The sequence below is a fragment of the Tachypleus tridentatus genome, chromosome 2 (assembly GCF_004210375.1).
Source record: "Tachypleus tridentatus isolate NWPU-2018 chromosome 2, ASM421037v1, whole genome shotgun sequence".
NCBI lineage: Eukaryota > Metazoa > Arthropoda > Merostomata > Xiphosura > Limulidae > Tachypleus > Tachypleus tridentatus.
The window spans coordinates 49605504-49633207 of NC_134826.1; the positions used below are offsets into that span (position 1 = coordinate 49605504).

At 34.5% G+C, this 27704-nt stretch overlaps 1 protein-coding gene across 1 annotated transcript; it reads right to left on the minus strand.

The window, feature by feature from the left end:
• Positions 1-244: 244 nt before the first annotated feature.
• LOC143243347 (uncharacterized) lies at positions 245-26908 on the minus strand. The gene is made up of 13 exons (XM_076487203.1): positions 26511-26908; positions 21611-21880; positions 18595-18861; positions 17234-17349; positions 16094-16322; positions 13228-13371; positions 11440-11615; positions 9758-9891; positions 7747-7886; positions 5689-5770; positions 5219-5363; positions 3904-4072; positions 245-2002 (listed from the first exon to the last, which is right to left on the minus strand). Exons 1-13 carry the CDS (start codon positions 26584-26586, stop codon positions 1845-1847), a joined length of 2106 nt encoding a protein of 701 aa, XP_076343318.1. The 5' UTR covers positions 26587-26908; the 3' UTR covers positions 245-1844.
• Between the last annotated feature and the right edge of the window lie 796 nt (positions 26909-27704).

Consider the following 27704-nt stretch of genomic DNA (forward strand, 5'->3'; position numbering starts at 1 on the left):
AGACACAACGTATGGATGGGTAGGAACGTACCCTGTATCTTGTGTCGTACACACGAGACTTTAGTTTTATTCGTAAATTAGGCCTATCGTTTTGCCACTGCCAGTTCGTAAAGTTGATAAAGTTTTGATAAGGAATAAATGTTTTCCTTTTTCGTTCAATGAACAAAGCTTTATTTTACCGAATAATCAAATAAATAAAAGACAACAAATATTAAAATACTAATAAACTTGATTTATTAAAAAATACAACATGAAAACGCATTTACATACTGATACAAATATATATGTATGTGTGACCAGGAATGTACACACCACCACGTTTTGTATAAGTGTACCAATCTTAATTACCACAAACAAAACTTTAAATTATATATGGAACACTAAATAAATTAAACCAAAAATAGTAAAGACACGTAAATTACTCTCTCCTGAGATATTAATTTATAAATAAAGGACAAGGTAGTTGGACGCACCCATTTTAGAAAGCCGCAAAGTGAAAAGTATATATTTTTAATTTTGAAATTTAAAATTTAGTTTTTGGAACCTACAGTTTTAAAAACACTGCAGATGGTAAGTTTTAAATAGAATATAATGCTAACATTGTTATTATTATTATTATATTGTTTTAAGTTTCACATAAATAGTTTTGTAAGATAAGAATCAATTTCAAGCCTTCCCAATTTTAAGATTTGTTCCTTGATTTTACACCTAACATGTAAAATAAATAGATACTTCGCAGTGTCATAAAAAAGTTTTTAATTCACGAAAATAAAACTATAAACAATTCCATTCTCTGAAATATCTAGAGGGAGCACTAAAATCCAGCACCATCTCGTTACGTCTATGGCTCATAGCAAAATACAAACAATAAAACAAAATTAAATGAACATGCTTGTTATTTGAAAGCTATTAGACGTAGCATGATCTAGAGGTTAAGGTACTGGACTCGAAATCTGAGGGTAGCAGGTTCGAATTCTCGTCACCGAACAGGCTTGCCTTTTTAGTCATAGGGACGTTATAAGGTGACGGCTAATCACACCATTCGTCTGTAAGAGAGTGGATCAAGAATTGGCAGTAGGTGATGTTAACTAGCTATCACTGTTAACATTCATTTGCGCGAACTTAAAAATAACAAAAACATAAGCCAAACAAACTGAAAACTTCTAAGGAAATGGATGTATACCTAATAATATTATTTTTAATAATAATATTTCGAATATTATTATTTGTTTGTTTGTTTTTTGCGTAAAGCTACATCAGGGTTATCTGCACTAGGCGTCCCTAATTTAGCAGTGTAAAACTAGATGAAAGGGCAACGATTCATCATCACCCATCGCCAATTCTTGGGCAACTCTTTTACCAACGAATGATGGGATTGACCGTCACATTATAACGCCCCAATGGCTGAAAGGGCGAGCATGTTTGGTGCGACGGGGATTCGAACCCGTGACCCTCAGATTACGAGTCGAACGCCTTAACTCACCCAACCATGCCAGGCCCAATATTATTCGAAATAAGATTCTTTTTAAAATTTATGTTTATAAAAAAGAAAATAAATATATGTTATAATTCAAATTGATAACTAAAACTAAAAATTTAAACACGTTTCAAAATTCATTAAGAAATACTTATTAGCTATTTGGAGCAAATACTGCAGTTTTTTTAAATACTGTTAAAATGACATTTGTATCATTAAACTCTCAGATGGTCGTAGAAATTGAAAAGTTTTTACAAAGATGGCGGTAAATCCTATTTTTTTGTATGCTTTCTTTCTTCAGTATCCTAACATGAGTGGCATTAGTCAATTTAACTGGACACTTTGAAAAAAGTAAATAAATCATGATTTATGGAAGCTCTTTCCGAGCACGCTTCTGGGCGATAAAACAAGCGATAGTACACAAATAGATGACTAGTAAGGTGGCGCTGATGACGCTGAGAACCATGACGGGTGTTGATGAATTACAATTCCGCATAGGTGTTGACTCTCGAATGTTATTAGAGGCTGTATAAATACAAGGAGACAATTAGTAACACAGAAAATATTTCATTTTCCATCAATATACGTATGTATGTACATGTCAAATATACTATTAATTAGCATGTGTGCAAAAGTAATGAAGTATTTTTGTATGGAACAGTTAATATTATTCCCACACAACCATAAGTTTACCTGACCAGATACAAATTTTCTTATTCTAATTGAACATGAACATACATAAAACACAATTAAGGTGATAAAACAGTTTGTCCCAAAAGAAGAAAGGTCCACCTTTCGAAAGTACTCTAATCATAAGTTTTTTTTTGTAATTTTATATCAAGACCTATTAAACCTACGTGTTTTCCTTATATCATCAATATAAAATAACGTGATTTGCCTGTTGCAGGTTGTTGTTCGAAGCTCGCTGAACCGGTTTCAATGAAATTTGGTAGCGCAACTCTGGAGGATAACCACTTCAAAGATTAAGTTTAAATAGATAAGTTCCAGGTTGGCAGCCAGTAGTGTTGATCTTATCACTTTACTTAATAACAATTCATATCAGTCCCCTCATTTTATCAACACCATTCAGAAAACAGGTTTCATTTACAAAACCGGGTATTATTTTGGGCTGAAGACCAACTTTCCTGTTGCGAAAGCATTCCTACTGCTGAATAAACAACTTAATTCAGAGTTTGATTCTCTTTCAATTATAGCCTTGCAGTTACGTACTAACATCCTAATCTAAATATTCGCCATTTCAACTGAGTTGGTATATTAAAGTTCTGCTATTAAGAAGGCAGGTATAAATCAAGTTGGTATATTAAAGTTCAGCTATTAAAAAGGCCGGTATAAACCAAATTGGTATATTAATGTTCAGCTATTAAAAAGGCCGGTGTAGACCAAGTTGGTATATTAAAGTTCAGCTATTAAAAAGGCAGGTATAAACCAAGTTGATATATTAAAGTTCAGCTATTAAAAAGGCCAGTGTAGACCAAGTTGGTATATTAAAGTTCAGCTATTAAAAAGGCCGGTATAAACCAAATTGGTATATTAAAGTTCAGCTATTAAAAAGGCCGGTGTAGACCAAGTTGGTATATTAAAGTTCAGCTATTAAAAAGGCCGGTGTAGACCAAATTGGTATATTAAAGTTCAGCTATTAAAAAGGCCGGTATAAACCAAATTGGTATATTAAAGTTCAGCTGTTAAAAAGGCCGGTGTAAACCAAGTTGGTATATTAAAGTTCAGCTGTTAAAAAGGCCGGTGTAGACCAAGTTGGTATATTAAATTTCAGCTGTTAAAAAGGCCGGTGTAGACCAAGTTGGTATATTAAAGTTCAGCTATTAAAAAGGCAGGTATAAACCAAGTTGGTATATTAAAGTTCAGCTATTAAAGAGGCAGGTGTAAACCAAGTTGGTATATTAAAGTTCAGCTATTAAAGAGGCAGGTGTAAACCAAGTTGGCATATTAAAGTTCAGCTATTAAAAAGGCCGGTATAAACCAAGTTGGTATATTAATCAAAGTATTAAATAACAGTTTCTTCCTGACCATGTTTGTCGACGAACTTCGGGCTACTATGAATCGGAAGACAGTTTCTGAAGAGTACATAGATAGGTCCCATTAAAAATCTATAGTATTCGAACGTGTGGTGTATACCCGTTTTTGGTTTTGGTATCTAATACAGTATATGAAAACCATAGGTAAATATAACGACACTTTAAAATTTCAGTCTCTTATTGTTGAAAAGCATATCAGAAGTACTTTTGTGAGTGAAAGGTTCATACTTATTAATGTCAAATAGTACAAAAGTGTTAAGTCAAAAGTGTAGATTTATTTCCATTGTGGAAATACTGAGTTTTAAAAATAAACTCCTTAAAGCAGTCGCTTTCAGATAATTGTGAAGCTTTATGAGAAAATAAAACACTCACTATTTCTTATACGTGAAGAATCACCTGGAAAGGCTGTTATTCTGTCGCCGTAATCCAACACAAAAATTTCATGGCTCAGCGTCATTTCGTCTGAGCTATTCTCGGATCCCAGATCTCTCTTCCTGCGTCCTGATGACTGGTATATTTCCCTTCCTTCACCACAAGAAATCTGGATTAAATCCGAAACAAAATTCACTGAATATACGGGGTACTCTTTGTTTGGTTCTTTGAATTAAATACAAAACTACTAGTATTACGGATTTACCTTATACGTTTATTTTAAGAGCTATGCTTGTTTCAGTATAATTTTCTTTTTTACATGTGACATATATGGTTGGATGTGTACTGCGCAAGTCCCATCTGTTCTCGAAATCTGTATGAAATTCTTGAGAGCAAGAGTAAACAACACTTGTTTACACAACATTTGATAAAAACCATTTTTGCTTCTCATAAAATACATTCTACTTTAAGTTGGAAATATAAAACAGTTGAAAGGTTTATGCTTTTACATGGTTAATATCATATCCAGGCCCGGCATAGCCAGGTGGATTAAGGAGTTCGACTCGTAATCTGAGGGTTGGGGTTCGAATTCCCGTAACACCAAACATGATCGTTCCTTCAACCGTCGGAGCGTTATAATGTTATGGTCAGTTCCACTATTCGTTGGTAAAAGTGTAGCCCAAGAGTTGTCAGTGGGTGGTGATGACTAGCTGCCTTCCCTCTAGCCTTACACTGCTAAATTAGAGACGGCTAGAGCAGATAGCCCTCGTGTAGGTTTGCGCGAAATTCGAAACAAACCAAATCAAACTTACGAGTCGATCGCCCTAACCACCTGACCACTGGTGGAAAGTGTTCTATATATTGTAAGGGACTATAACAATATTACACCCAGTGATGTATAAATAAATCGAGTGACTGCTTTAGCTTGGAGTTTTGTTTATGTCAAACGGACGGTAGAACACATACGCCGCGAACTCTTGGAATTCTCTTTATCAACGAATAGAGAGATGGACTATTACAATGATAATGGTTCCACGATTGAAAGAGCGAGCATGTTCGACACCGCGATCCAATCTCGAGTCCAACAGATTTGGAGTCGAACGTTATAACCACCAGATTTGTCAGTTTATTTAACCTAGGGCCTCACACTAGCCAGTAAAACAGATCCACCATTTTTACCTCTTGTAAAAGCGCAATAAGATATACTGATGTTCTTAGAACATGAAGCAATAACTGATTTTAATATGAAAACTACACATCTGTTGAGAAAGTTTTATCTCTTCTAATTATAGAAAACAGCACCAAAGTCACTCACCGGGTTACATTTTCCGATACAGTATTTCACGTTGCACTGAAAAATAACTCCGTAGGATTCGGTAAAGCGAAAAGCTTCGTAAGAACTCTCCAGTCCCCGACCAGCCTGGTTAAACCCTGGGAAAATGGAACTGTCGACTGGACATCTGCGATTCAAATAAAATGAAATTGTTTAAAAGTAATGTTATACATACTCTAGTTCAGTATCGTAAGCATGAATCTAGACTTAAGTATTGAGAAAGTATAAACAGCGATTTTAAATAGTGAAATCGCATTTCCCACGGTATTACAAATTTTGTAAGTAGTAGATACATACAAATTATCTCTCACGATAGATCAAACTTACATTTTACACTTGTCAACTGGTAAAGTACGTGGGTTTTTGAACTTTCATCGCTATGTCAGAAGTACAAGAAGCTGAAAAAACGTTCCATAAATTACAAGAAAGATAAAATGAAAGAAACTGCTTACCCGTCATCATCAACCATCTGGAATACGTTTTTTCCGTCTTTAGCCATTGCCACACAACTCCTGGCAAAGATTCCGTAAGGAGCTAGTTAAATTGTCCACAAAATAACGTTTGTTAACATGTAAAGATATGGACGAAAATATAACAGTTAAGTAATGTGTAAGTTTGAAATAAATAATTTTACTTCTGTTTATCGACTTAATGTACAATTGTTATTACGAGCCCAGAGAAAAATAGGTAAAGTTACGAGAGCTCTACCTAGCGGATTTCTCTAACATGATAATATAATTTAATCATGAGGATATCATGTTCGCGTCTTTAAATATTTTCAAAGTCGAGTTGCATTAACTAATCAAAGAAAATGAGATATTTTTAAAATGACAGCAACGTAACGGATTTAATGATGTATATTTGATTTTCCCTGTGTTCTGCATAGGTTTTCTAAAAGTAATAGTTCTGACACAAAAGTTGAAAGAGAGCCAACGAAAGATATTAACTTAATTTTTTTAATTTATGACGAATGAAAAATGGATATGATTTCTAACGGAATGGTACCCTGCTGGGAAAGCAGTAAGTCTACAGACTTACAACGCTAAAAATCAGAGGTTCAATTCCCCTCGGTGGCACAGCAGAGATTTCGATGTGACTTTGCTATAAGAAACACACTCTAATGAAACATTTAAAAAACCCAAGATCTGAAAAATCTACAAAAATTATATCTCGAAATCAAGTCATATGTTATGACAAAAAAAGATATCATATGATATCAGAATGTAAAGATATATTATATCCTATACTAGTTTATTCATGTTAAGTAAAATTCACGCGACCTCTTCTTAAACACAACCACATGTACTGTACGCAGCAAGGCAAAAGTATCTTGATGAAAATATTTTATTCGGTATTAGGATATAATATTAACCACTCATTCTATTTTCCTAGCAATAAACAACGCCCCCTTTCATAATTCTTTTACATTTCTATTGATTAATTTTCAATTTATAACAGTTTAACAAAAATATTATTTTTTAAGATTTGGTTTGAATTTCGCACAAAGCTACACGAAGGCTATTTGCGCTAGCCGTCCCTAATTTAATAGTGCAAGACAAGAAGGAAACGAACTAGTCATCACCACTACAGCAAACTCTTGGGCTACTCTTTTACCAACGAATAATGGGATTGACCATCACATTATAACGCCTCCACGACTGAAAGGGCGAGTATGTTTGGTGTAACGAGGATTCGAACCCGTGACTTTCAGAATGCAAGTCGAGTGCCTTAACCTCCTGATCATGCCGGGCCTCATGCTCTTGTAGTAGTGTTTTAAACGAAAGGTTAATATGTATGAATCAGTCTCAAAAGGTTTGTTACTACAACAATTTTGGGACATACCACCCTGTTTAATGTGGTATATTTAGAGTTTTGTTTTACGCTGATTTAAACTTGATATAATGTACGAGTGGGAGAGATTTAAAAATAATAATAACAAAATGTACTTTCTTGAATGCTTAATAAACCCAGTATATTAATATACCACGAAACTATGATTTAAATAGGATTTATTCACAAATACATGAGTGAGTTTTCTGTTCTTTACTTCCCATATTTTCAAAGCTGATATACACGTAATTACACGCACATGCACCCACACACACACAAAATTGAAAAAAAGACAACAATACTACTGTCCTATTCTCCACTCATATGAACATTCTAAAAGTTAGGCTTAATTTCATCCAAATCATAAAATAATTTCAATTAACTGGCAAAATAAACTATGGAATTCGATTCCCCTCGGTGGACTCAGCAGATAGCCCGATGTAGCTTTGATATAAGAAAACACACCTACAAAATAAACTAAAATTATCCTTTATTCGTCAAAGAGTTTGTTAATTTTTTATCTGCTGAAATATTATATTATATGGATGTTGTTGTTTCATTTATCAGGTACAATTGTCTAAGTGGGTTTTTAAAAACAATTTAGGTGAATGTTTATTATATAATACAATTATATTAATATAATATAATCTAAAAACAAGTTATTTTTCGTGTGTACTCACTGTTGTCAGGAAGTTCTATTCTGAAGGTCAGTTTATCGCCAATTCGTACAGTATTAGCTTCTTTGCCGCTTTGTTGAAAGATTTTAATTGAAGGTAAGGGAGCAATAGGTGAAGCTGTAACATGGGTCATATCAGGATCTCTGATGGGGACAAAAAAACGTTACATTTAGCTTGGCTTGGTTGTTGTTTAGGACGAAGCTAAAAAATGTGCTATTTTGCCGCGCTCATCAGGAGTACTGAAACCCGAATTTTAATATCATAATACCACAAGTTTATCGTTGTGCTACTAGAAAGGTGGGGAGATTATATTAAGAAAAATCATCATTATTTAATATCCCTGGTTTATTTTAAACACTCAGGAGAAATCACTGTAATTCCTTGTCCTACATGTGGTTTTCTGAAACTAATCCGTATATCAGGAGTCAGTGCTTGATCAAATTACACTATGTAACAAAATTTTTACTTTTTCTTGTTCCTGGGCAGAAAGTGTTATTTCTCAATTGCTTATGTCTAAAGTAAATGGAAAAGACCTATTTTTTCTCTTCAAACTTTGCTTTTCTGACCTGGGAGCGTATAATAAAAACATGATGAGAGGCTATATTTGTGTACTGATACATGAAAGTGATTCACATTACAGTTGCAAATCTCGAAAAACTACTCACTTCTAAACATTTTTTATAACTTTAGTATAAATACATGTAAATCTTGATTCATATGTTGTTTTATTCAGACCTATGTAAATCTTGATTCATATGTTGTTTTATTCAGACCTTATGTAAATAAAAATGTGCAAATTTACCCATTTTTACATAGAAAATAGGTTAATTTCTAAATTTCATTATCCAGGTCACAAAAGCAAAGTTTGAAGGGAATAATGGCCATTTTCTGTACTTTTATAACTTAAGCAATTAAGAAATAACACATACTATCCAGGAACAAAATTTGTGTTATATAGTGTAATACTGACAGTCCCGGTTATTTTGAAATTTCAAACACTTTTTCAAAACTCAAGTAGTGTGTTTTATTTCATAGTTAAAATCTATACTTACACTTAAAGTATAAGCTACACAAACATTGAGTTTCAAGTGTGTGTATATAATTTATTTCTTGTTGAATTCTTTATTGTTTTTACAACTGCCTTTTGTTACATTTCCTTAAAAATAATTTGTGAAATGTCGAAAATACGTTTCTGAAATTCTAACCACCGTGCACTCTCTGTTAAAACTTTAATAATTCGAACCAACAATTAAATTTGTTTTCAGATTAATATCACAATAAATTATTTAATATTTCTAACGGTAGGTGACACTATGAACAGGGATACGATAGATGTATGTTCTTCTTTGGTCCATAAACAGAATTATAAAGTTTGATTGATTAACAGATAATTTGGAATTAAACACAAAGCTGCACAATGGGCTGTCTGTGTTCTACCCACCACAGGTATCGAAACCCGGTGTCTAGCGTTGTAAGTTCGAAGACATACCGCTGTGCCACTGGAGGAAAAAATTGTGTGTATCAATCTTGTTTGGGTGTTCCCTGCTGGAACAGCGGTAAATCTTCGGATTTACAACGCTAAAATCAGGGCTTCGCTTTCCCTTCGTGGACATAGCAGATAGTCCGATGTGGTTTTGCTATAAGTAAAAAACACACACACAATCTTATTGCCAAATAACATTAATTTGATACGTATTAGCATTTAATTAACTTCGAAATTCAAATTTCCGGTTATTTGAAATAGTAATACGTTGACATATAAATCGTAGACTCGTCCGAAATAATTATAATACGCAATAGATGAGGACTCAAACCTGCGATCCTCAGAGTGCGAGTCACGCGCCTCAAACACCACAAAATATTGTATATCATAGCGAATATTTAACTTTTTTTTTCTTTCTTATGGAATACTAATCTCAAGTGTGTGTCAAAACGTCAAGACTATCAAGGAAAATAAACTGGCTGAATCCTTCAAACCAGTTTAGAGACATAAAATTATACGACTACTACTCACTGGACGGGCATTATTCCAAACGACACATTTTTGGACGTTGTTTCGTAGGTGCAACGAACCTTGTATACCTTGTCCGACTTGGTCATCACAACTGTGTGATGTTGCAGGACAATCGTGTTTGTAAATACTCCATTCTACAGAATATAAACAAAAATTCACCCAGCTTAAATATATTTCTTTTCTTCTTAAGGCAAAAGTAAACTAATGACAAAACAGAAAACAAATATTCGTTTTAATTTATGTTTATAATGAGACTATTTCTTGAATATATTATAGGCTAGATATATCTCACGATAAGAAAAAAAGGCCTTTAATGTTATAGGACTACGTCTTTTATAACAAAACATCTGTACTCTGAATTATTAACACCGAAATAAGCGAAATGCAAGACAGATATGTAATTTTTAAACACAGTATAAATTAAGCGTTCTAGCGATTGAACTTGCTTAAATATTTGATTGCGAACTTTGAGAACTAAAGTAAGACATAATTATTCAATTTTTCTTTTCAAGTGAATTTTAATTATTAAAAACACTTGGGAGGATAGATGATTATTATGTGTGTTTTCTTATAGCAAAGCTACATCGGGCTATCTGCTCAGCCCACAGAGGTGAATCGAACCCCTGATTATAGCGTTGTAAATCCCTAGACATACCGCTGTATTAGCGGGGGAAGGATAAATGATTACTTATCAACCCTAATGTCCATTGGTGTAATGGACTATTCTCTATAAACGAAGAAAGAAATGTTTTTCATAACTTCATTGAGCGTAAATATCAATGTTATATACTAACTTACCGAAACTAGCAGCAAGAGAACCTTTGTTACCTACTGACTTACTCAGACCAGCAGCAAGAGAACCGTCGCTATCTACTGACTTAATTAATGGTAGAAGTAAGTCAGTAGGTAATGCTATACTAAGCCTATTTTATTCATTTTCTTAGGTTTTTACAAGCAGCGATGATGAACCATGGATTCGACGAAACTCGTCTGCTGCAGCAGAAGCAGCGAATAGAAAAACAGATTAAGTGTTTTGTCAGATTTTCTCCAATCAAATTCATGTTTTGATGAGAGAAAAAAATAATTTCCCAGATAAAGAGAACACGTTGTTGAATTCGTGTCTCTGTGATTTCAACCAGTAGAACACGGGTATCGCCTTCAGTAATTAGAGTGATTTCATTTGCCAAGTATCAGATTTTTTACCATGGTAAACACATAAAGGGTTAGGCACTACTCTTCTTCAATAAGTAACAAAATGTTATTCGTTAATTTTAACTTGAAAGACAACATTTGCAACTCATGGTGAAAAAAAAAAAAAAAAGGAAATTCAAGGCTCAAGAATAGCCCTCTATTATTCTGAGCTTGCTTGTAGTTAAACACAAAGTTACAAAATGGTCTATGTGTGCTGTGTCCATCATGAGTATCGAAACCCTATTTTGAGCTTTATAAGTTCGCAGATTTTACAACCGAGACAATCAAGGGAAAAACAGATACATGGGGAACAATGAGTAAACAAACACGTGTATGCTTATAGCTGTATGTGTGTGGTGGAGAGAAAAATGTTCATAAACGTTTGCTAGTTTTATATAGTTATTTCGTTTGTTTATTTTTCATTATGGAATATGTAACATGGAGGAGTACATATGTATTACATGAGACATGTATTTTAATGGTAGACTTACCGCTGATTCAGTATTACAGTCTTGACCCTTCAAGGACACGTCCAGCTGAAACTGTTGGCTATTGTGAACATTCGATCGACAGGTTTCACTTCTTCCTAAAGCGTAGATTCTCCCATGAAAAGGTTTGTTCGTTCGGGCAAAGATAACCATCTGGGTATCAGTACACTTAATTGATACTAAACAAAGTAAAATAGAACTATATGTGAATAGATCCGGGTCTAAAAACAGTAGAATAAAGTACAAACACTAATATATAACCTTGTTCTCCACATAGTAGAATAAAGTACAAACACCAATATATAACCTTGTTTTATACATAGTAGAATAAGGTACAAACACCAATATATAACCTTGTTTTCCACATAGTAGAATGTAAAACACTAACGTACAAACAATAAAGTACAAACACTAATGTATAACCTTGTTCTCCACATAGTAAAATAAAGTACAAACACTAATGTATAACCTTGTTTTATACATAGTAGAATAAGGTACAAACACCAATATATAACCTTGTTTTCCACATAGTAGAATGAAGTACAAACACTAATGTATAACCTTGTTTTCCACATAGTAGAATAAGATACAAACACTAACGTATAACCTTGTTCTCCACATAGTAGAATAAAGTACAAACATTAATGTATAACATTTTCCCAATTTTCATGAGAAAAGTTCGTGATTTCAGAAAGCCAGCTAAAACATCAAAATGTCTCCACTTACTCAACGACGAGATGGAGGCTTGAAACTCTAAATACTGTATTTCGATACATGCGGTGGGCACAGCAAAGATGGCACGTTGTATAGCTTTCCGCTTAACAAGAACAAAAGAGTTTGACTAAGAATGTAATGCAGGTTGTTTGATGTTTTTAACTTCACCGGCATCGTATGCAACACACGCACTAAACGGTTAGGTCAAATAACACTAACGGGAGAGCAACAAAATCAGTAGCATTTACCGTCTAATCGGCTTGTACTAACCGAATAGTATTACATAGTCATTTTTATAATGGTGAAAGTGTAGAAGCTAACAACCACTAAGCCACAAGCGGCACCAAATGATGGCTAAGTAGCCATTTTTTTCTGTTTCTCTCATGAGCTTGCAAGACCAGTGTTGGTAATTGACGAAGAAACATTGAACTATGCGGTTGTACAAAAATACAAACGTTAAACAAAAAACAATAATGCATTTCCAAACAAAACTTATCGGATTTGACTAATTTTCGATAATTTATTTTCGTTGCTTAAGACAGTCATTGGTTTGTTTATGTGATTTCTAGTTGTAATTATGTCTTATAGTTTACTTTTATTAGGTTATAAGTTGTGTCGAATTACCTCATCTAATGACATGATAAAAATGATTAAATGTTGTTACTGCTTAAGCCTTTTTTACGTCTATAGAAATGAAATTCGATTAATATAATCTGCCGTAGCGTAAGAAACTTTAGGCCTAAGAATCAGTTACCCAATAGTCAAAATCAAAATTTGCAAAATAATAATTATAAAACGCATTTTTTATTTATTTTTTAATAAACAAAATTTTGAATTCTAAATGGCCAATGCTCATAGTCATTTACGAGGATTAAACAAAACGAACAAATACTAATAACACAAATAAAACACTAATAATACTCCGAAAAATACGTCAAATTAGCAATAAAAGCTATGTAAAGTTTTCTAAAAGAAATGAAATTACTTTCAAAGACGGTAAGCCTGTATGTTCTTGATTTAAAAACATAAGCAAAAATCATAATTTTGTATTAAGTATATATTTACGTGCGTATTTACCGTCAAAGCAGAATCCATAATTATCACAGGAAGGATCTCTACTATCGGAATGTAAATTTGACGTCTTCTGCAATCCAGTTTCACGCAGATGTGGTACTTCGAAAGGACTTTTAATTTCCTTAGTTTCTTGGATGGCACTGCCGTCTATGTACAAGAAAAATAATCACAATATTGTATTTGTTCGCGTTTTTGTCCATCTTTTATTTTATCATAGGTTGATGTTAACGCCCCTCGCTAGTACAGCGGTATGTCTCGGGATTTACAAGACTAAAATCAGGGAATCGATTCCCCTCGGTGGGCTGAGAAATTGTCCTCCTGGTTGGGGGTTGTGCAGTAGGCTAACAGTCTACTCGTTTAAAAAAAAAAAAAAAACCAGCGTGTTCGAGAAACCGCAGAGTATGCGGCCCAATGTTCCTTACGGAATTTAGTGGATTAATTATTATTTTCGTGTTAATATTTTCCCAAACTGATTACACAATGTAACACAAATTTTGTTCCTGGATAGTATGTATTATTTCTTAATTGCTTATGTTGTAAAAGTACAGAAAATGGCCATTATTCTCTTCAAACTTTGCTTTTGTGACCTGGATAATGAAAGTAACCTATTTTCTATGTAAAAACGGGCAAATTTGCACATTTTCATTTACATAAGGTCTGAATGAAACAACATATGAATCAAGATTTACAGGTATTTATACTAAAGTTATACAAAAATGAACAAACATATTTAAAAGTGAGTAGTTTTTCGAGATTTGCAACTGTAATGTAAATCACTTTCATGTATCATCCCCCAAATGTAGTCTCCCATCATGTTTTCGTTATACGCACCTTGGTAGCGGCGTTCAAAGTCCAGTATATGTTGGTGGAAGCGCTCCCCTTGCTCCTCTGAGTATGCACCCATGTTTCCCTTGAATTTATCAAGATGAGCGTCAAGGATATGGACTTTCAGGGACATCGTGCAGCACATATTGCCGTAGTTCTCACCAGAGCCTCAACCAGTTCCATATAATTTTCGGCCTTGTGATTGCCCAAGAAGCCCCGAACCACTACGACTAAGCTGATTCAAGTTTTGTTTTCCTTCCTACTGAGCTTCTTGGGGAATTCTTTGCACTTCAGGATCTTCTTTATTTGTGGTCCAACGAAGACACCAGCTTTGACTTTTGCCTCAGACAGCTTAGGGAAGAAGTTTCGAAGGTAATTGAAGGTTGCAGGCTCCTCATTAAGAGCTGTGACGAATTGTTTTATGAGACCCAATTTTATGTGCAATGGTGGGAACAACACCTTCTGGAGGTCCACTAGTGGTTCACACTTGACATTGTGCCTCTCCACAGAGAACACGGTCCGTTGTGGCCAGTGCATCCTGTTGTAGTGCGCTGCAGTGTCCCTGCTATACCAAAGGCAAAGATAACAGGGAAACTTGGGAAAGCCTTCTTGGAGACCAATCAGGAATGCCACCATTTTGAAGTCTCTGATAACCTCCCAGCCCTACTCATTATATTTCAAGGCCTCTAACAAGGTCTTGACGCTGTTGTATTCCTCTTTGATGTGCACCGAATGAGCCAGGGAAAGAGACAGATGCTTATTCCCGTTATGGAACAGCACAGCTTTGAGGCTTCTGGATGAACTATCAATGAAGAGGCGCCACTCGTTCGGGTTACAGGCAATTCCAATTGCCTCGCACGGACTGAATACATTGTGGCAGAAACAGAGCCCATCTTGACGAGTGAAGAAGCTTGAAAAATGTTGCAGCATTATGGAAAATCCTAGTAAGTTTTACAACATTGCAGGATGTTCTTGAAAATTCTCTATCAGCTACTCAGCATTGACTCTGCATGGAATGTTCTGGAAAATGGGTAAAGTTGAAAATTTCGTTACCCAGTTCACAAAAGCAAAGTTTGAAGAGAAAAATAGGTCTTTTCCATTTACTTTGGACGTAAGCAATTGAGAAATAACACTTTCTGCCCAGGAACAAGAAAAAGTAAAAATTTTGTTACATAGTGTTATTTGAGCTTCGAGAACATGAAGAAAATAACCAACAAGTCGCTCCATTTATCAGTACATTATTCTATAAAATGTATAGTTAAATTTTAATCGAAAAAAATAACTGTTTTCTAATTTTTTAAAGGATTTACAATGAAACATTACACGCCATGAATGGATACAGTATATAACAATTACACATTTTTCTAAGTTCATCGTTGTATGAGACGTAGGAATGTATATTCACGCATTCTTAGTTTAGTAGGACTAACATTAAAAACCCGCACTTTTCAAAGGCTCTCTTGTGATCCATAAATGCTCCAATGTGTCAGTCAAGTTTCCCCAGCTTCTATATCTACCACGTAAGGATCTATAACCAAAACCAAACTCTGTTAGAACACCCGTTCGCGGTACCTCAGCACGTGCTGCACATTTGATCTTGCTAGGTTATGAATAGGGGTACGAACACAGTTTCGGGCAAAGTATCCCCGTGTTTTCGAGAGGGTCAGAAACACGGACTAGTGTTTAGAGACCCTTACAACCCACTTCTAACTTCCTCTCCAAGTTCACTCAAAATTATAAAATGATTATTATAACGACAAAAGAAAAACATAGTTTTGTTGTAGCTTGTTGGTAATTTAAGTAAAAAAAAAAAAGAGATTAAGCATCTGATCCAATGTGAGTAAAAAAGCATTTGATCCAGTGTGAATAAAAAAAAGCATCTGATTCAGTGTGAATAAAAAAAAGTATGACAATTGAGAATCAAGGATAAATTTTATCCATTTCCGACAAATATTTAACTAGATGTCATCAGTTTCACGGTACCAGTGACAGGAGAGGTTTATTTGAAATAGATTATCCAAAATCACATAAACTTTAAACCTACTGTTACAAACAGCTTCTAGATAGATCCCAGAACGAATACCGACGTCAAGTAATGGTATAGGGCTGCTAAAGGAGAAGGCGTCTTTTCCTTCCGGAAACATCACGTGATCTATGTGGTACAATGCACAGCTGGAATGCTCATGATGTGTGTTCGGTGAATACAATACTGACCGACAGATGAACTCTTTCTCCAAAGTACACATCTGTAAACACTCCTCTTTTTCGTTCACCTTGAAAGATTGGTTATAACAGTCAATCAGACATACAGAAAGCTCGTTTTACATACGTGGTATTAGTTTAACCCTAATTATCATTATTGCATCACGAAATGAAAAAAATCAACGGTGGACTTCGTTACAACACTTCACGAAAATAATTCAACAAAACTGGTTTAATTAAGAGTTATAAAATCAGCTAATGTTGAAAAGAGATCGGTTTATCGAGCTAATGATTAATATTCTTGTCAATGAACTGTCCTCAGATATGTACATAAACTTAGATCTCAATTGCTCATTAATTTGAAATGCGCGAAAACACATATTGTGACCGTAGTTATAATTTGATGCATTTCTTATTTGTCGTTTCAATTGTTATTATCTAACAACTGTGAAATGTAGTTAATCATTATAAGTTTTGCATATACCCCATGTTATAATGGTATACTAAACTAATTATATTAATCACTGTATAGATATTTGATCATGATCTCTGTAAATAGGTCACTTTGATCAAAAGTTAAGGATAGTTCACACCAGTTTATAATGCTTCAGTTGTATATAAATAATACATGAACTTTGGTGCCTGTAACTCAGTTTTAAATAAATGAGCACCTTATAAATTTTGCCCCATCTTCAATTTGTTGTAGACAATAGATACACAGATATTATGCTATTACTTGATTTATCTCACTATTTGTTTACTCGGATTAATCTATACTAATTTCAAAATGCCACTTCTTTATCAGGAGCACAAACAGGTTTCTGTTATCTAGTAAATCTGTGACTATCCTCAGCACTTCACTAATTTTAAAATACAAAAATTCAATCAATGTTTATAGCGTCATCTAGTGCACGTAAATTACATTTATTGAAATACCATACACAATAACTATCGAAAAGCAAGAACTCTATTGTTGCTTTACCAGAAGTTCTTTGTCAGAGTAGTAATACAGACGAACAAAATGAGCCAAAGAAGGCTGGGGAAAATCAGTGTGGACGAAATCGTAGCTTCTTCCTTCAGTGTTGCATATCTCTTCCGCTATTTAACAAGAAAATTAAAATAGTTTTTCTCTGTCTCATCACATGTTCCTGTTTCCTACTGAATTTATTTTATTCATATCTTGACTCATTTCAGAAATAAGTGCCATTTTTCACTTCTTTGGAAGAAAATAACTAAGAACAATTGAAGTTACAAAAATTAAAGCAAAAATTATAAATAAACAGCAGTCTAAGACTAGAGGGAATGCATCCAGTCATCATCACACACCGCCAGCTCTTGGACTACTCTTTTACCAACAAATACTGGGATTGACCGAAACATTATAACCCCCCACGGTTTAAAAGGCGAGCATGTTTTGTGCGACAGGAATTCGAACCCACGACTCTCAGATTACGAGTCGAATGCCTTAATCCCCTGACGACGCCTTACCCTATATATATACATATACGTTTAGTAAATCACACAAGACAAAATATCACAATAATGAAATGTTGATTCAAACGTTTCGCTCTGAACAGTAATTAGGCCCGGCATGGCCAAGGGCGTTAAGGCGTGCGACTCGTAATCTGAGGGTCGCGGGTTCGCATCCCCGTCGCGCCAAACATGCTCGCCCTTTCAGCCGTGTAGGCGTTATAATGTGACGGTCAATTGCACTATTCGTTAGTAAAGAGAGTAGCCCAAGAATTGGCGGTGGGTGGTGATGACTAGCTGCCTTCCCTCTAGTCTTACACTGCTAAATTAGGGACGGCTAACACAGATAGCCCTCGAGTAGCTTTGTGCGAACTTCAAAAACAAACAAACAGTAATTAAAAAATAATAAAAAACACTTTTCGAATCGTTTTAGGATTTCTATATAAAACCTCTCTATGTAGTTAAAAAGGGTGAAATTGAAAACAATAAAGCACAATAAAAATTGTGAATTGAAGTTTTAGACTACATCAGAATTTATTTTGTTCCAACTTTAGTATTTCAGCGCTATGGTAAAATACTTTATGATGTATTGTGCACATTTCATTAGTGATAAGTCAAGATGGCCAAATAAAGTTTGAATAGATTAAATTTTAACGTTGAGACAAGGAAAATTAAACATCAATAGTAACTCCTTCACCTGGTTCTAGAGAAGATCTTTCACATAAAATGCTAATTGTGTTTTTTAAATTTGGTTTTAAGCATGTTTATATGTTGAAAATATTAAGGATGGTATCTCTAAAAGATAAAAGTATCATTAACCATATGATAAACTAGGTAAAATCATGTTACCCAAAAATAAAGAAATATCCTTACCACGTAAACAGTTATTTTCGAAATAATCGACTCCCGGTCTCTCCAGCAGATCCACAAAGGCAGATGGTGAACGTCGATCATATTTACTGAGATGACATTCGGAGTTCATGTAATTAAATTCTACCGAACGACAAACAAATCGTTCTTCATTCAAACATGCAGTTAAACAGGAATTTTTATTTGACGTGTAGAAGATGGCGCTGTCCAAACCACGAATGATGGCGTTGGGAACTCGCTCAAATGCCCAAAGGCGGTTGCATAGTTTTTCTAAATACGGAAAGGAACATCGTGTTGTGAACAAAATGTTCTCTGAAATATATGCTTAAAAATGGAGAAAGAATTGCTTGCAGTATAAAGAAAAACTTTTTTTCTGCGTAAAGTTTCTTTACTTGAGATTCAACTTGAAATAGATATGTGCTCCAATTAACTGTAGATTAAACTCGAAGTAGACCAATCAAAACACTTGTAGTTAAGCATTTGGATTCGTAAACCAATCAAAACACTTGTAATTAAGGCATTTGGATGGTTGAAATATTTTCAATTCCTGTATTCTAGAAACTGTTATTTTAGCTTATAATGTCCAATAGACTAATAAATAGTTCTGTTGCTACTTTGCGAAGCGTGATAAAGTAGCTAGTGTACCTGGCCTGTGAATCCGAGGGTTCATGGTTTGCAGCCTGTTGAAACAAAAAAACGCGCTTGGCGCTTTGGGACCGCATATGTACTATGTGTGACAGCTTCATTAATTACGTGGTCATACGAAAATAACTCAAGAGCTGGCAGAGGTATTTTTGGTTAGTTGCATTTCTTCTGTCTAGGCTTGCTGTTTTTTCAAAACAAGAAAAAGATACGTGCAGATAGTTCTTCGTGTACAGTTTTGCGCAAAAATTCTGAAACAAAGTACTGCAACCAGAAAAGCTAAACAACTTTAGCACATTACAGGATTTTTTTATAGTATGATATCAAATTACTATGGTTGTTTGTCATAAACTAAACGCATATCCAAACATTGCGATAAAAAACAACTACCAAGCAAATCTCAGCAAAGTGGAAATAGTTCGTATGGCATATAACAGGTGATGTGCCACTACGAATGTATTCAGCTTGTTCTATTCTTTTGATTTGAATTTCGCGCAAAGTTACACGAGAGCTGTCTGCCCTAGCCGTTCCTAATTTAGCAATGAAAGACGAGAGAGAAAGCAGCTAGTCATCAACAACCATCGTTAACTCTTGGAATACTCTTTCACCAACGAATAGTGGGATGAATCGTATTATTATAACATCCCCAAGGTTGAACTGGGCGACCATGTTTGGAATTATGGGAATTCAAATCCGAGACCATCAGAATGCAAGAGAAGCGCTCTAACCACTGGGCCAGTTCTACTGTTACAACTTTCTAGATGAAACAGTTACGTCAAAGAAAATACAAACTACATAGGCCTTTAAATAAATACAGAACTACGTAGGCCCTTAAATAAGATAAAAACTACATAGGCCTAAAATAAAATACAAAACTACATAAGCCTTTAAATAAGGTAAAACTACATAGATTTTTAAATAAGATAAAAACTACATAGGACTTTAAATAAAATAAAATATTACATACGCCTTTAAATAAAATTCACAACTACATCAACCTTTAAATAAAATACAAAACTACATAGGCCTTTAAATAAAATACAAAACTACATAAGCCTTTAAATAAAATAAAACTACATAGGACTTTAAATAAGATAAAATACTACATAGGCCTTTAAATAAAACTCACAACTACATCAACCTTTAAATAAAATACAAAACTACATAAGCCTTTAAATAAATAACAAAACTACATAGGACTTTAAATAAGATAAAAAACCTTTTAAGTCAAGCACGTTTAGAAAGTGGTTTGCTCCTTTTCAGAGCATCATGTCATCGAACATGCTCGCCCTTACAGCCGTGGGGACATTATAAAGTAATGGTCAATTCCATTAGTTGTTGGTAAAGAGTTGTAGTAGATGGTATTGACTTGCTGTCTTTCCTCTTGTATGTCCCTTCTAAAGTAGGGACTACAAGAGCAGATAGACCTCGACTCGAGTAGCTTTGCACGAAATTCAACAAACAAACAAAACATTCGTTTACTGGGTGATGGTAGAAGACGCACGTGTCACGTGAAGTGATAAAGATGTATCCAAATCTGCTAGGACCACTTAATTCAGATTACTTAAGTTTCAAATGTTACAACGGTCCCCTAAGGAAGTATAGATACTTATAACATGAATAGAATACACGTTGTTTGTTTGTTGGTTGGTGAGCATAAACCTAAATAATAACATATCTCGAAATCACGTTTTTAGCATCATAAGTTCTCAACTTTTATCGCTGAGCCTTCTGGGGGGGGGTATACGTTGTCCCGGGTTGGATCAAAAGTAAATTTAAAAACGTTTAACATTAGATATCAGAGATTAATCTTCTCCAACGAAATAGAGTCCCCCGCTTGAACAGATATACAGACTTACAACGCTACAATCAGGGGGTTCGATTCCCCTCGGTGGACTCAGCAGATAGCCCGATGTGGCTTTGCTATAAGAAAACACACACACACGCACACCAACGAAATAGCCCATTATGCAATTTTTCTTTAAAATTAACAAATAATCAAAAATAAACGTAAGCTTATTTGGAGGTAGTAGTAGGCCCAATTTAAATGTTTCGTGTATTATCCACATAAATTATTTGTTGTGCTTTATACATACGTATAAATATGTATTAAATAATCATGGTCTTGATTCGCTATTCTTAATTTAAAATGAAAAAAAGTAAATTACAACTCCAAGTATTTTACATTTACAACGGGATATTTTATTATATGGTGTCTCAACTCCAAGTACTTTACGCTTATAGCGAGATATTTTACTACATGGTGTCTCAATTCCAAGTGCTTTACACTTATAACGGAATATTTTATTACATGGTGTCTCAACTCCAAGTACTTTACGCTTAAAACAGGATATTTTATTACGTTGTGTCTCAATACCTGAGTTGATCTCCATTTTTGTGAAGTGGTAAGTGTTGACACTGCGTTGTAGAGAAAGGACCGAATTCCTAGATGTAGTAGTGTTTTGTATGGTGCACAGAGTATCCTGTAAAGGCACCAGAGGATTCACCACGAAGCTAAAGCTAGCGGCCACACATTCCACGTTTTCCCTGCACCAGCTCTGGCATTCATACAGAGAAATATTACGAAATGAAGTGTACGTTGTCCCGAAAAAATCCCAGTTGGTTGACTTCTCGAAAGTAATTCTTCCTGTAAACACAAAATAACTCAATCGATCACACTTCGAACATCAGAACCGTCACAGAATTATACACTTAATCGTGAACGAAAAGTATTGCATTTTGGCCCTGGAGATACATTGAAGACAAAAAAAAGTAATCCGTTAGATTGTAAACACAGTTCAAAATGACTTTGTCATGAAACAAGCAAACAACTCATTTTCATTCACATCATGAACTAATCTCACTAATAATGCCTCAAGTGGACATTTTTTTTTTTCTATTTTGTAAGTACAAGGCTACGCTATGAGCTATCTATGCTTTTCCCGAAGCAAGTATCGAGTCCCTAATTTTTAGTTTTATAAGCTCTCAGACATATTGCTGAGTCAACAGGGAGTGTATATATATAGGTAAATGTTATATATCTGTACACATATATACACACCTAACATTTGTAATTATTTATGTCTTCGCTATTTAACAAGATCTGAATTATATAATAAATATAAATATGATAACCTCCTTGTGTTTTCATGATATGTACCAGACAATTAAGGTTTAGGACGTGAATGTTGGACTTCGTTATTTCTCAAATGTCACATAAAGGAGTATTGATTGTCATTGTTAAAAATGTTCCTGTTGTTGTTATAAAAGTAGGATTTGTCATCATTGTTAAAATATTCCTATTTATGTTATACGAGAAGTATTGGTTGTCATTGTTATCAATGTTCCTGTTGCTGTTATAAAAGTAGGATTTGTCATCATTATTAAAATATTACTATTGTTGTTATAATGTAAGTATTGAATTTCATTGTTCCCTCCATCGAGTTTGAATTAAAGAAAAGGATCTTTAGGAGTTTTGTTTATTGGAGTAATAAACTTAACTAATTCTTTTATCGCGAAGCAAGCACTACAGAAGACTTGAGCTCAGAATCGAATCTTTGGATTAGATCATTCAGAATATTGGTTTGTGTAGACACAAAAAAACATTTTTAATTATATTAACTTAGAACCGATAGGTTCCTACCAAATTAAATATTATGATGAAGCTTGTGATGCATATGTTCAAAACTATCGTACTGATGACCATCGCTCAAAACTGTGTAATATATTTATCATTAGGCGGTATTCTTATAGCTGAGCAAGAAATAAGACAATTGAAATTTACATAAGAATGATATGTTTCGGATTTAACCAATAAAAATTATAAAAAAATGAGCAAGTTTCAAAAATAAAACCATCAAAATACAAACTTAAACAATATTTGGTTTTCTTCAGTTGAAATCTCGTGAGTGTTGCAACAGAAAAACAAAACACTTTCTTTGATAACTGTGTCTACAAAGAAATACTTCAGTAAAATATATTCTGTGATGTGATGACACGTTTGTGCCTGAAATAAGTTAGAACCTGCCCAGCAATCTGTTAAATGTATCTTCATATCTTGAGGGCATAGTTGACTGATATAATAACATTAAGAAAGTGATTTCAGTACACCAGGACTGGCGTTCGACTCGTAATCTGATAGTCGCGTGTTCGAATCCCTGTCACACCAAACATGCTCGCCCTTTCAGCCGTGTGAAAGTTATCATGTGACGGTCAATCCCATTATTCGTTGGGAAAAAGTAGCCCAAGGGTTGGCGGTGGGTGGTGATGACTAGCTGCCTTTCCTCTAATCGTACATTGCTAAATTAGGGATGGGTAGTGCAGGCAGCCCCTGTGTAGCTTTGCGCAAAATTCAAAAACCAAACAAACGATATGCGCATATACGTTAACGTTACTATAAATAATATGGGAAGAAACCCTAGTGGCAAATTCATTACGTTTAGCACAAGGATGATGTTTGTGGTTCTATAATATTCAAAATATAGCATGATGTAAATAGTTTGTAGTTTATTAGGTGCGAAATTAGAGTCAAATAGGAATGGATATGTTTGTTTGTTTGTTTTTGGAATTTCGCACAAAGCTACTCGAGGGCTATCTGTGCTAGCCGTCCCTAATTTTGCAGTGTAAGGCTAGAGGGAAGGCAGCTAGTCATCACCACCCACCGCCAACTCTTGGGCTACTCTTTTATCATCGAATAGTGGGATTGACCGTCACATAATAACGCCCCCACGGCTGGGAGGGCGAGCATGTTTGGCGCGACGCGGGCATGATCCCGCGACCCTCGGATTACGAGTGGCACGCCTTACGCGCTAGGCCCTGCCAGGCCCGAATGGATATGTAGGAGCAGCATATATAAGGAAGTAAAATAAAACCTCATATGTATGAAAAGTAGGTAAAAGGATGATATCTTTAAGATATATGTTTATGGTCTCAGAGGCAAATCGTCTGTATATGGGTTTTATCAAACAGTTTGTTAATAGAGGGTGTGAACTTAAGACACGCGCACCAAAAAATAATACACACAAATTTCAGTCCTTCATCTGACATAAAGCACCACCATTAATTAACCATTAACGGACAATAGAATTATTTTGAGCCTCTTGTGAAAGTCGATTGTCCATAAACTGCAGGTGAGATAGCGTTGGTTGTTAAAACTGCAGTGTAGAGTTTTTTTGAAAGCCACTAAATTTCCTGGTTTAGTCTGGTTCTCTGATCATTACAAAATTATTGGAGAGTGGAGTTTTTGTACTTATAAAGAAAAAAGGTTCTTGGCATGGCCAGGCGGTTAGGGCGTTCGACTTGTCATCTGAGGGTCTCAGATTCGAATCCTCATCACCGAACATGTTCGTCCTTTCAACTGTGGGAGCGTTATATGTGTCGGTCAATCCCATTATTCGTTGGTAAGATAGTAGCCTAAGAGTTGGTGGAGGATGACGTTAGTTAGCCTACCCTCTAGCCTTACACTGCTAAATTAGGGACTGCTAATCCAAATAGTCCTCATGCAAAGCCACACGAGGACTATTTGGATTAGCAATCCCTAGATTCGTGTTTCCCGCTAGTACAGCGGTGTGTCCACGAATTTACAACATTAAAATCAGGGGTTCGATTCCTCCCGGTGGGCTCAGCAGATAGCCCGGTGTAGCTCTGCTATAAGAAAAACACACACACACTAATAGATTCGTCTGTAAAACTTCTTGAGCAGCATATTGTTGTCTTCAAGAATGTGATATTTTCTGGAATATTCTTATTTTTGGATAACCACAATGTCGGTTCTCTCCTGTATGTCAGTTAAAACTAAGTATTCATTGGTTATTACTACAATTACACTTCGAACGCTTACCTTTGGAAAGTAGCCGTAAATTTATTACGCAGTCGGCGATTTCTTTGTCGTTCAAACAAGCAAACAATTTGATGTTAATAAGATTCATAAACCTAATTTTGATGTGTGACGAAACGAACTAGTGAAAAATACAGTTCACCAAGTTGATATAATTCGTATTGAAACAGTTGTTGCTCAAGCACTTGAAATTGTAAATAGCCTTTCGATCATCACAATGTCTATCGTATACCAGCCAGCCAGATGAGTGACGGTATTGAACTAAAGGCATCGTCGGTGCTGGATATATAGGTAGTTCACGTATAATTACACTCTTCCTTACATTTACTTATACGTTTAATGGTGTAAAAAGCAAACACTTAAAAACAGGCAATGAATAAAGAAGAGAATATGTGAAAAATATTTTTCTATGTTATGAGCTTAACTGAAAGAAGACAATGAAAAACAAAGGGAGAGAAAATAAGTTATTAATTCAGAAAAACTTAGAAACAAATAGTTCAGTAGTAGAACACAAAACTTAACAATAATAACGCTTAGCAACAAATATTTCAGTAACAGAACACAAAACTTAACGATAATAACGCTTAGCAACAAATATTTCAGTAGTAGAACACAAAACTTAACAATAATAACGCTTAGCAACAAATATTTCAGTAGTAGAACACAAAACTTAACAATAATAACGCTTAGCAACAAATATTTCAGTAGTAAAACACAAAACTTAACAACAATAACGCTTAGCAACAAATATTTCAGTAGTAGAACACAAAACTTAACAATAATAACGCTTAGCAACAAATATTTCAGTAACAGAACACAAAACTTAACGATAATAACGCTTAGCAACAAATATTTCAGTAGTAGAACACAAAACTTAATAATAATAACGCTTAGCAACAAATATTTCAGTAGTAGAACACAAAACTTAACAATAATAACGCTTAGCAACAAATATTTCAGTAGTAAAACACAAAACTTAACAACAATAACGCTTAGCAACAAATATTTCAGTAGTAGAACACAAAACTTAACAATAATAACGCTTAGCAACAAATATTTCAGTAGTAAAACACAAAACTTAACAATAATAACGCTTAGCAACAAATATTTCAGTAGCAGAACACAAAACTTAACAATAATAACGCTTAGCAACAAATATTTCAGCAGTAGAACACAAAACTTAACAACAATAACGCTTAGCAACAAGTATTTCAGCAGTAGAACACAAAACTTAACAACAATAACGCTTAGCAACAAATATTTCAGTAGTAGAACACAAAACTTAACAATAAAAACGCCTAGCAACAAACATTCCCATAACGATAAACAAAACTTTTAACAATAAAAACGATTAGCAACAAACATTTCAGTAGCAATGAACAAAACGCAACTATAAAAACACTTAGTAACAAGCATTTGACAAGTAAGACACAAAACTTACCTTCAGTACAAAAGCTTGAGTTTATCACCACTATAAAGACAAAAATGTCTTTGTTAAATATCCACGAAAAGTTCATCGTTCTTTGTGTACCAGCAAAATAATAAGCGATTCTTGTCACGGCTTCCTTTCGGAATGTGTCTGAAATAAGTAGTTCCTGAGATAAACTGAAGATGAACTAACGTTATATTAAATGAACCATATAAATGTTTACTTATTAAGTTATTAAACCCTATGCTTTGATACATAAAATTACTGAAAGAACAAATAAGTCTACATAAATAAAAGCTTATGAAAATAACATAATTTCATAAAATCACACAGTAAAAATAAAGCTCCTTTACAAACACTTATCAGATGAGGTTTGCTTTCTTGTTTTGTTTAATGTAGCCTTCCGCATTAGCTCTAGCTTGATGTCTATGTATCTTGTGTGAGAGACGATTGTTTTCGACTATTGGTTTTTTTGTAAGTAATATGTTAGAACCAAACACAATTGTACTTCATGTAATTACACACTATTTGTCCATGTATTCATGAACTGTTGTTTAAGAAAAAACAACTATTTCTTTTATTCAATGAGAAAATGTGCAAGTCCTTCATTGGCAAGAGAACGTGTCTTATGTAGCCATTCATGTGAAACTTTCACGGTAAAAGTATAATTATCTGACCAGAAACAGAAGCGAAAATAAGTCAGCATTCTAAGGATACATGGATGCACTTTTGTATGTACGGTGTAGCCGGAAGAAAAGTTCTTAAATGATACGTTATTAGAAACTTTCCTTGAATTTTTCATACGTTTTAATTTACATTTGAAGTCTATAATACAATTTATGCCATATATTTCCGGTCAATTATAATTTTCATTATGTAATTATATGGTATTACTTAGCACTAAATATGTTCATAAGTTAAGATATAGCAGACGGGAAGTGAAAGTCTAGCGTAATGCTAAATTATAACTGGTAGCACCCACTATCACTTAAACTTGGCAAACAAGAATGTACACTATATACGTTTACTAGCCTATCAGGCAGGCTTTTGTTTGTTGTTATTCTGTGGGTAAGCGGTAAGTTTATGGATTTGTAACATTAAATTCCATGGTTCGATTCTGGTGGACAGAGTGTTTGTTTGTTTTGAATTTCGCGCAAAGCTACGCGAGGTCTATCTGCGCTAGCCGTCCCAAATTTAGAAGTGTAA

What these genes read in the sequence shown, in the direction of transcription:
- LOC143243347 (XM_076487203.1), bottom strand. Translation starts at nt 26,586, where the DNA reads ATGAACTTTTCGTGGATATTTAACAAAGACATTTTTGTCTTTATAGTG. An exon ending in TCTAGAAGCTGTTTGTAACA is followed by an intron (nt 13,372 to 16,093) that starts GTAGGTTTAAAG and finishes TCTTGTACATAG; the next exon opens with ACGGCAGTGCCATCCAAGAA. An exon ending in ACTGTAATACTGAATCAGCG is followed by an intron (nt 9,892 to 11,439) that starts GTAAGTCTACCA and finishes TATATTCTGTAG; the next exon opens with AATGGAGTATTTACAAACAC.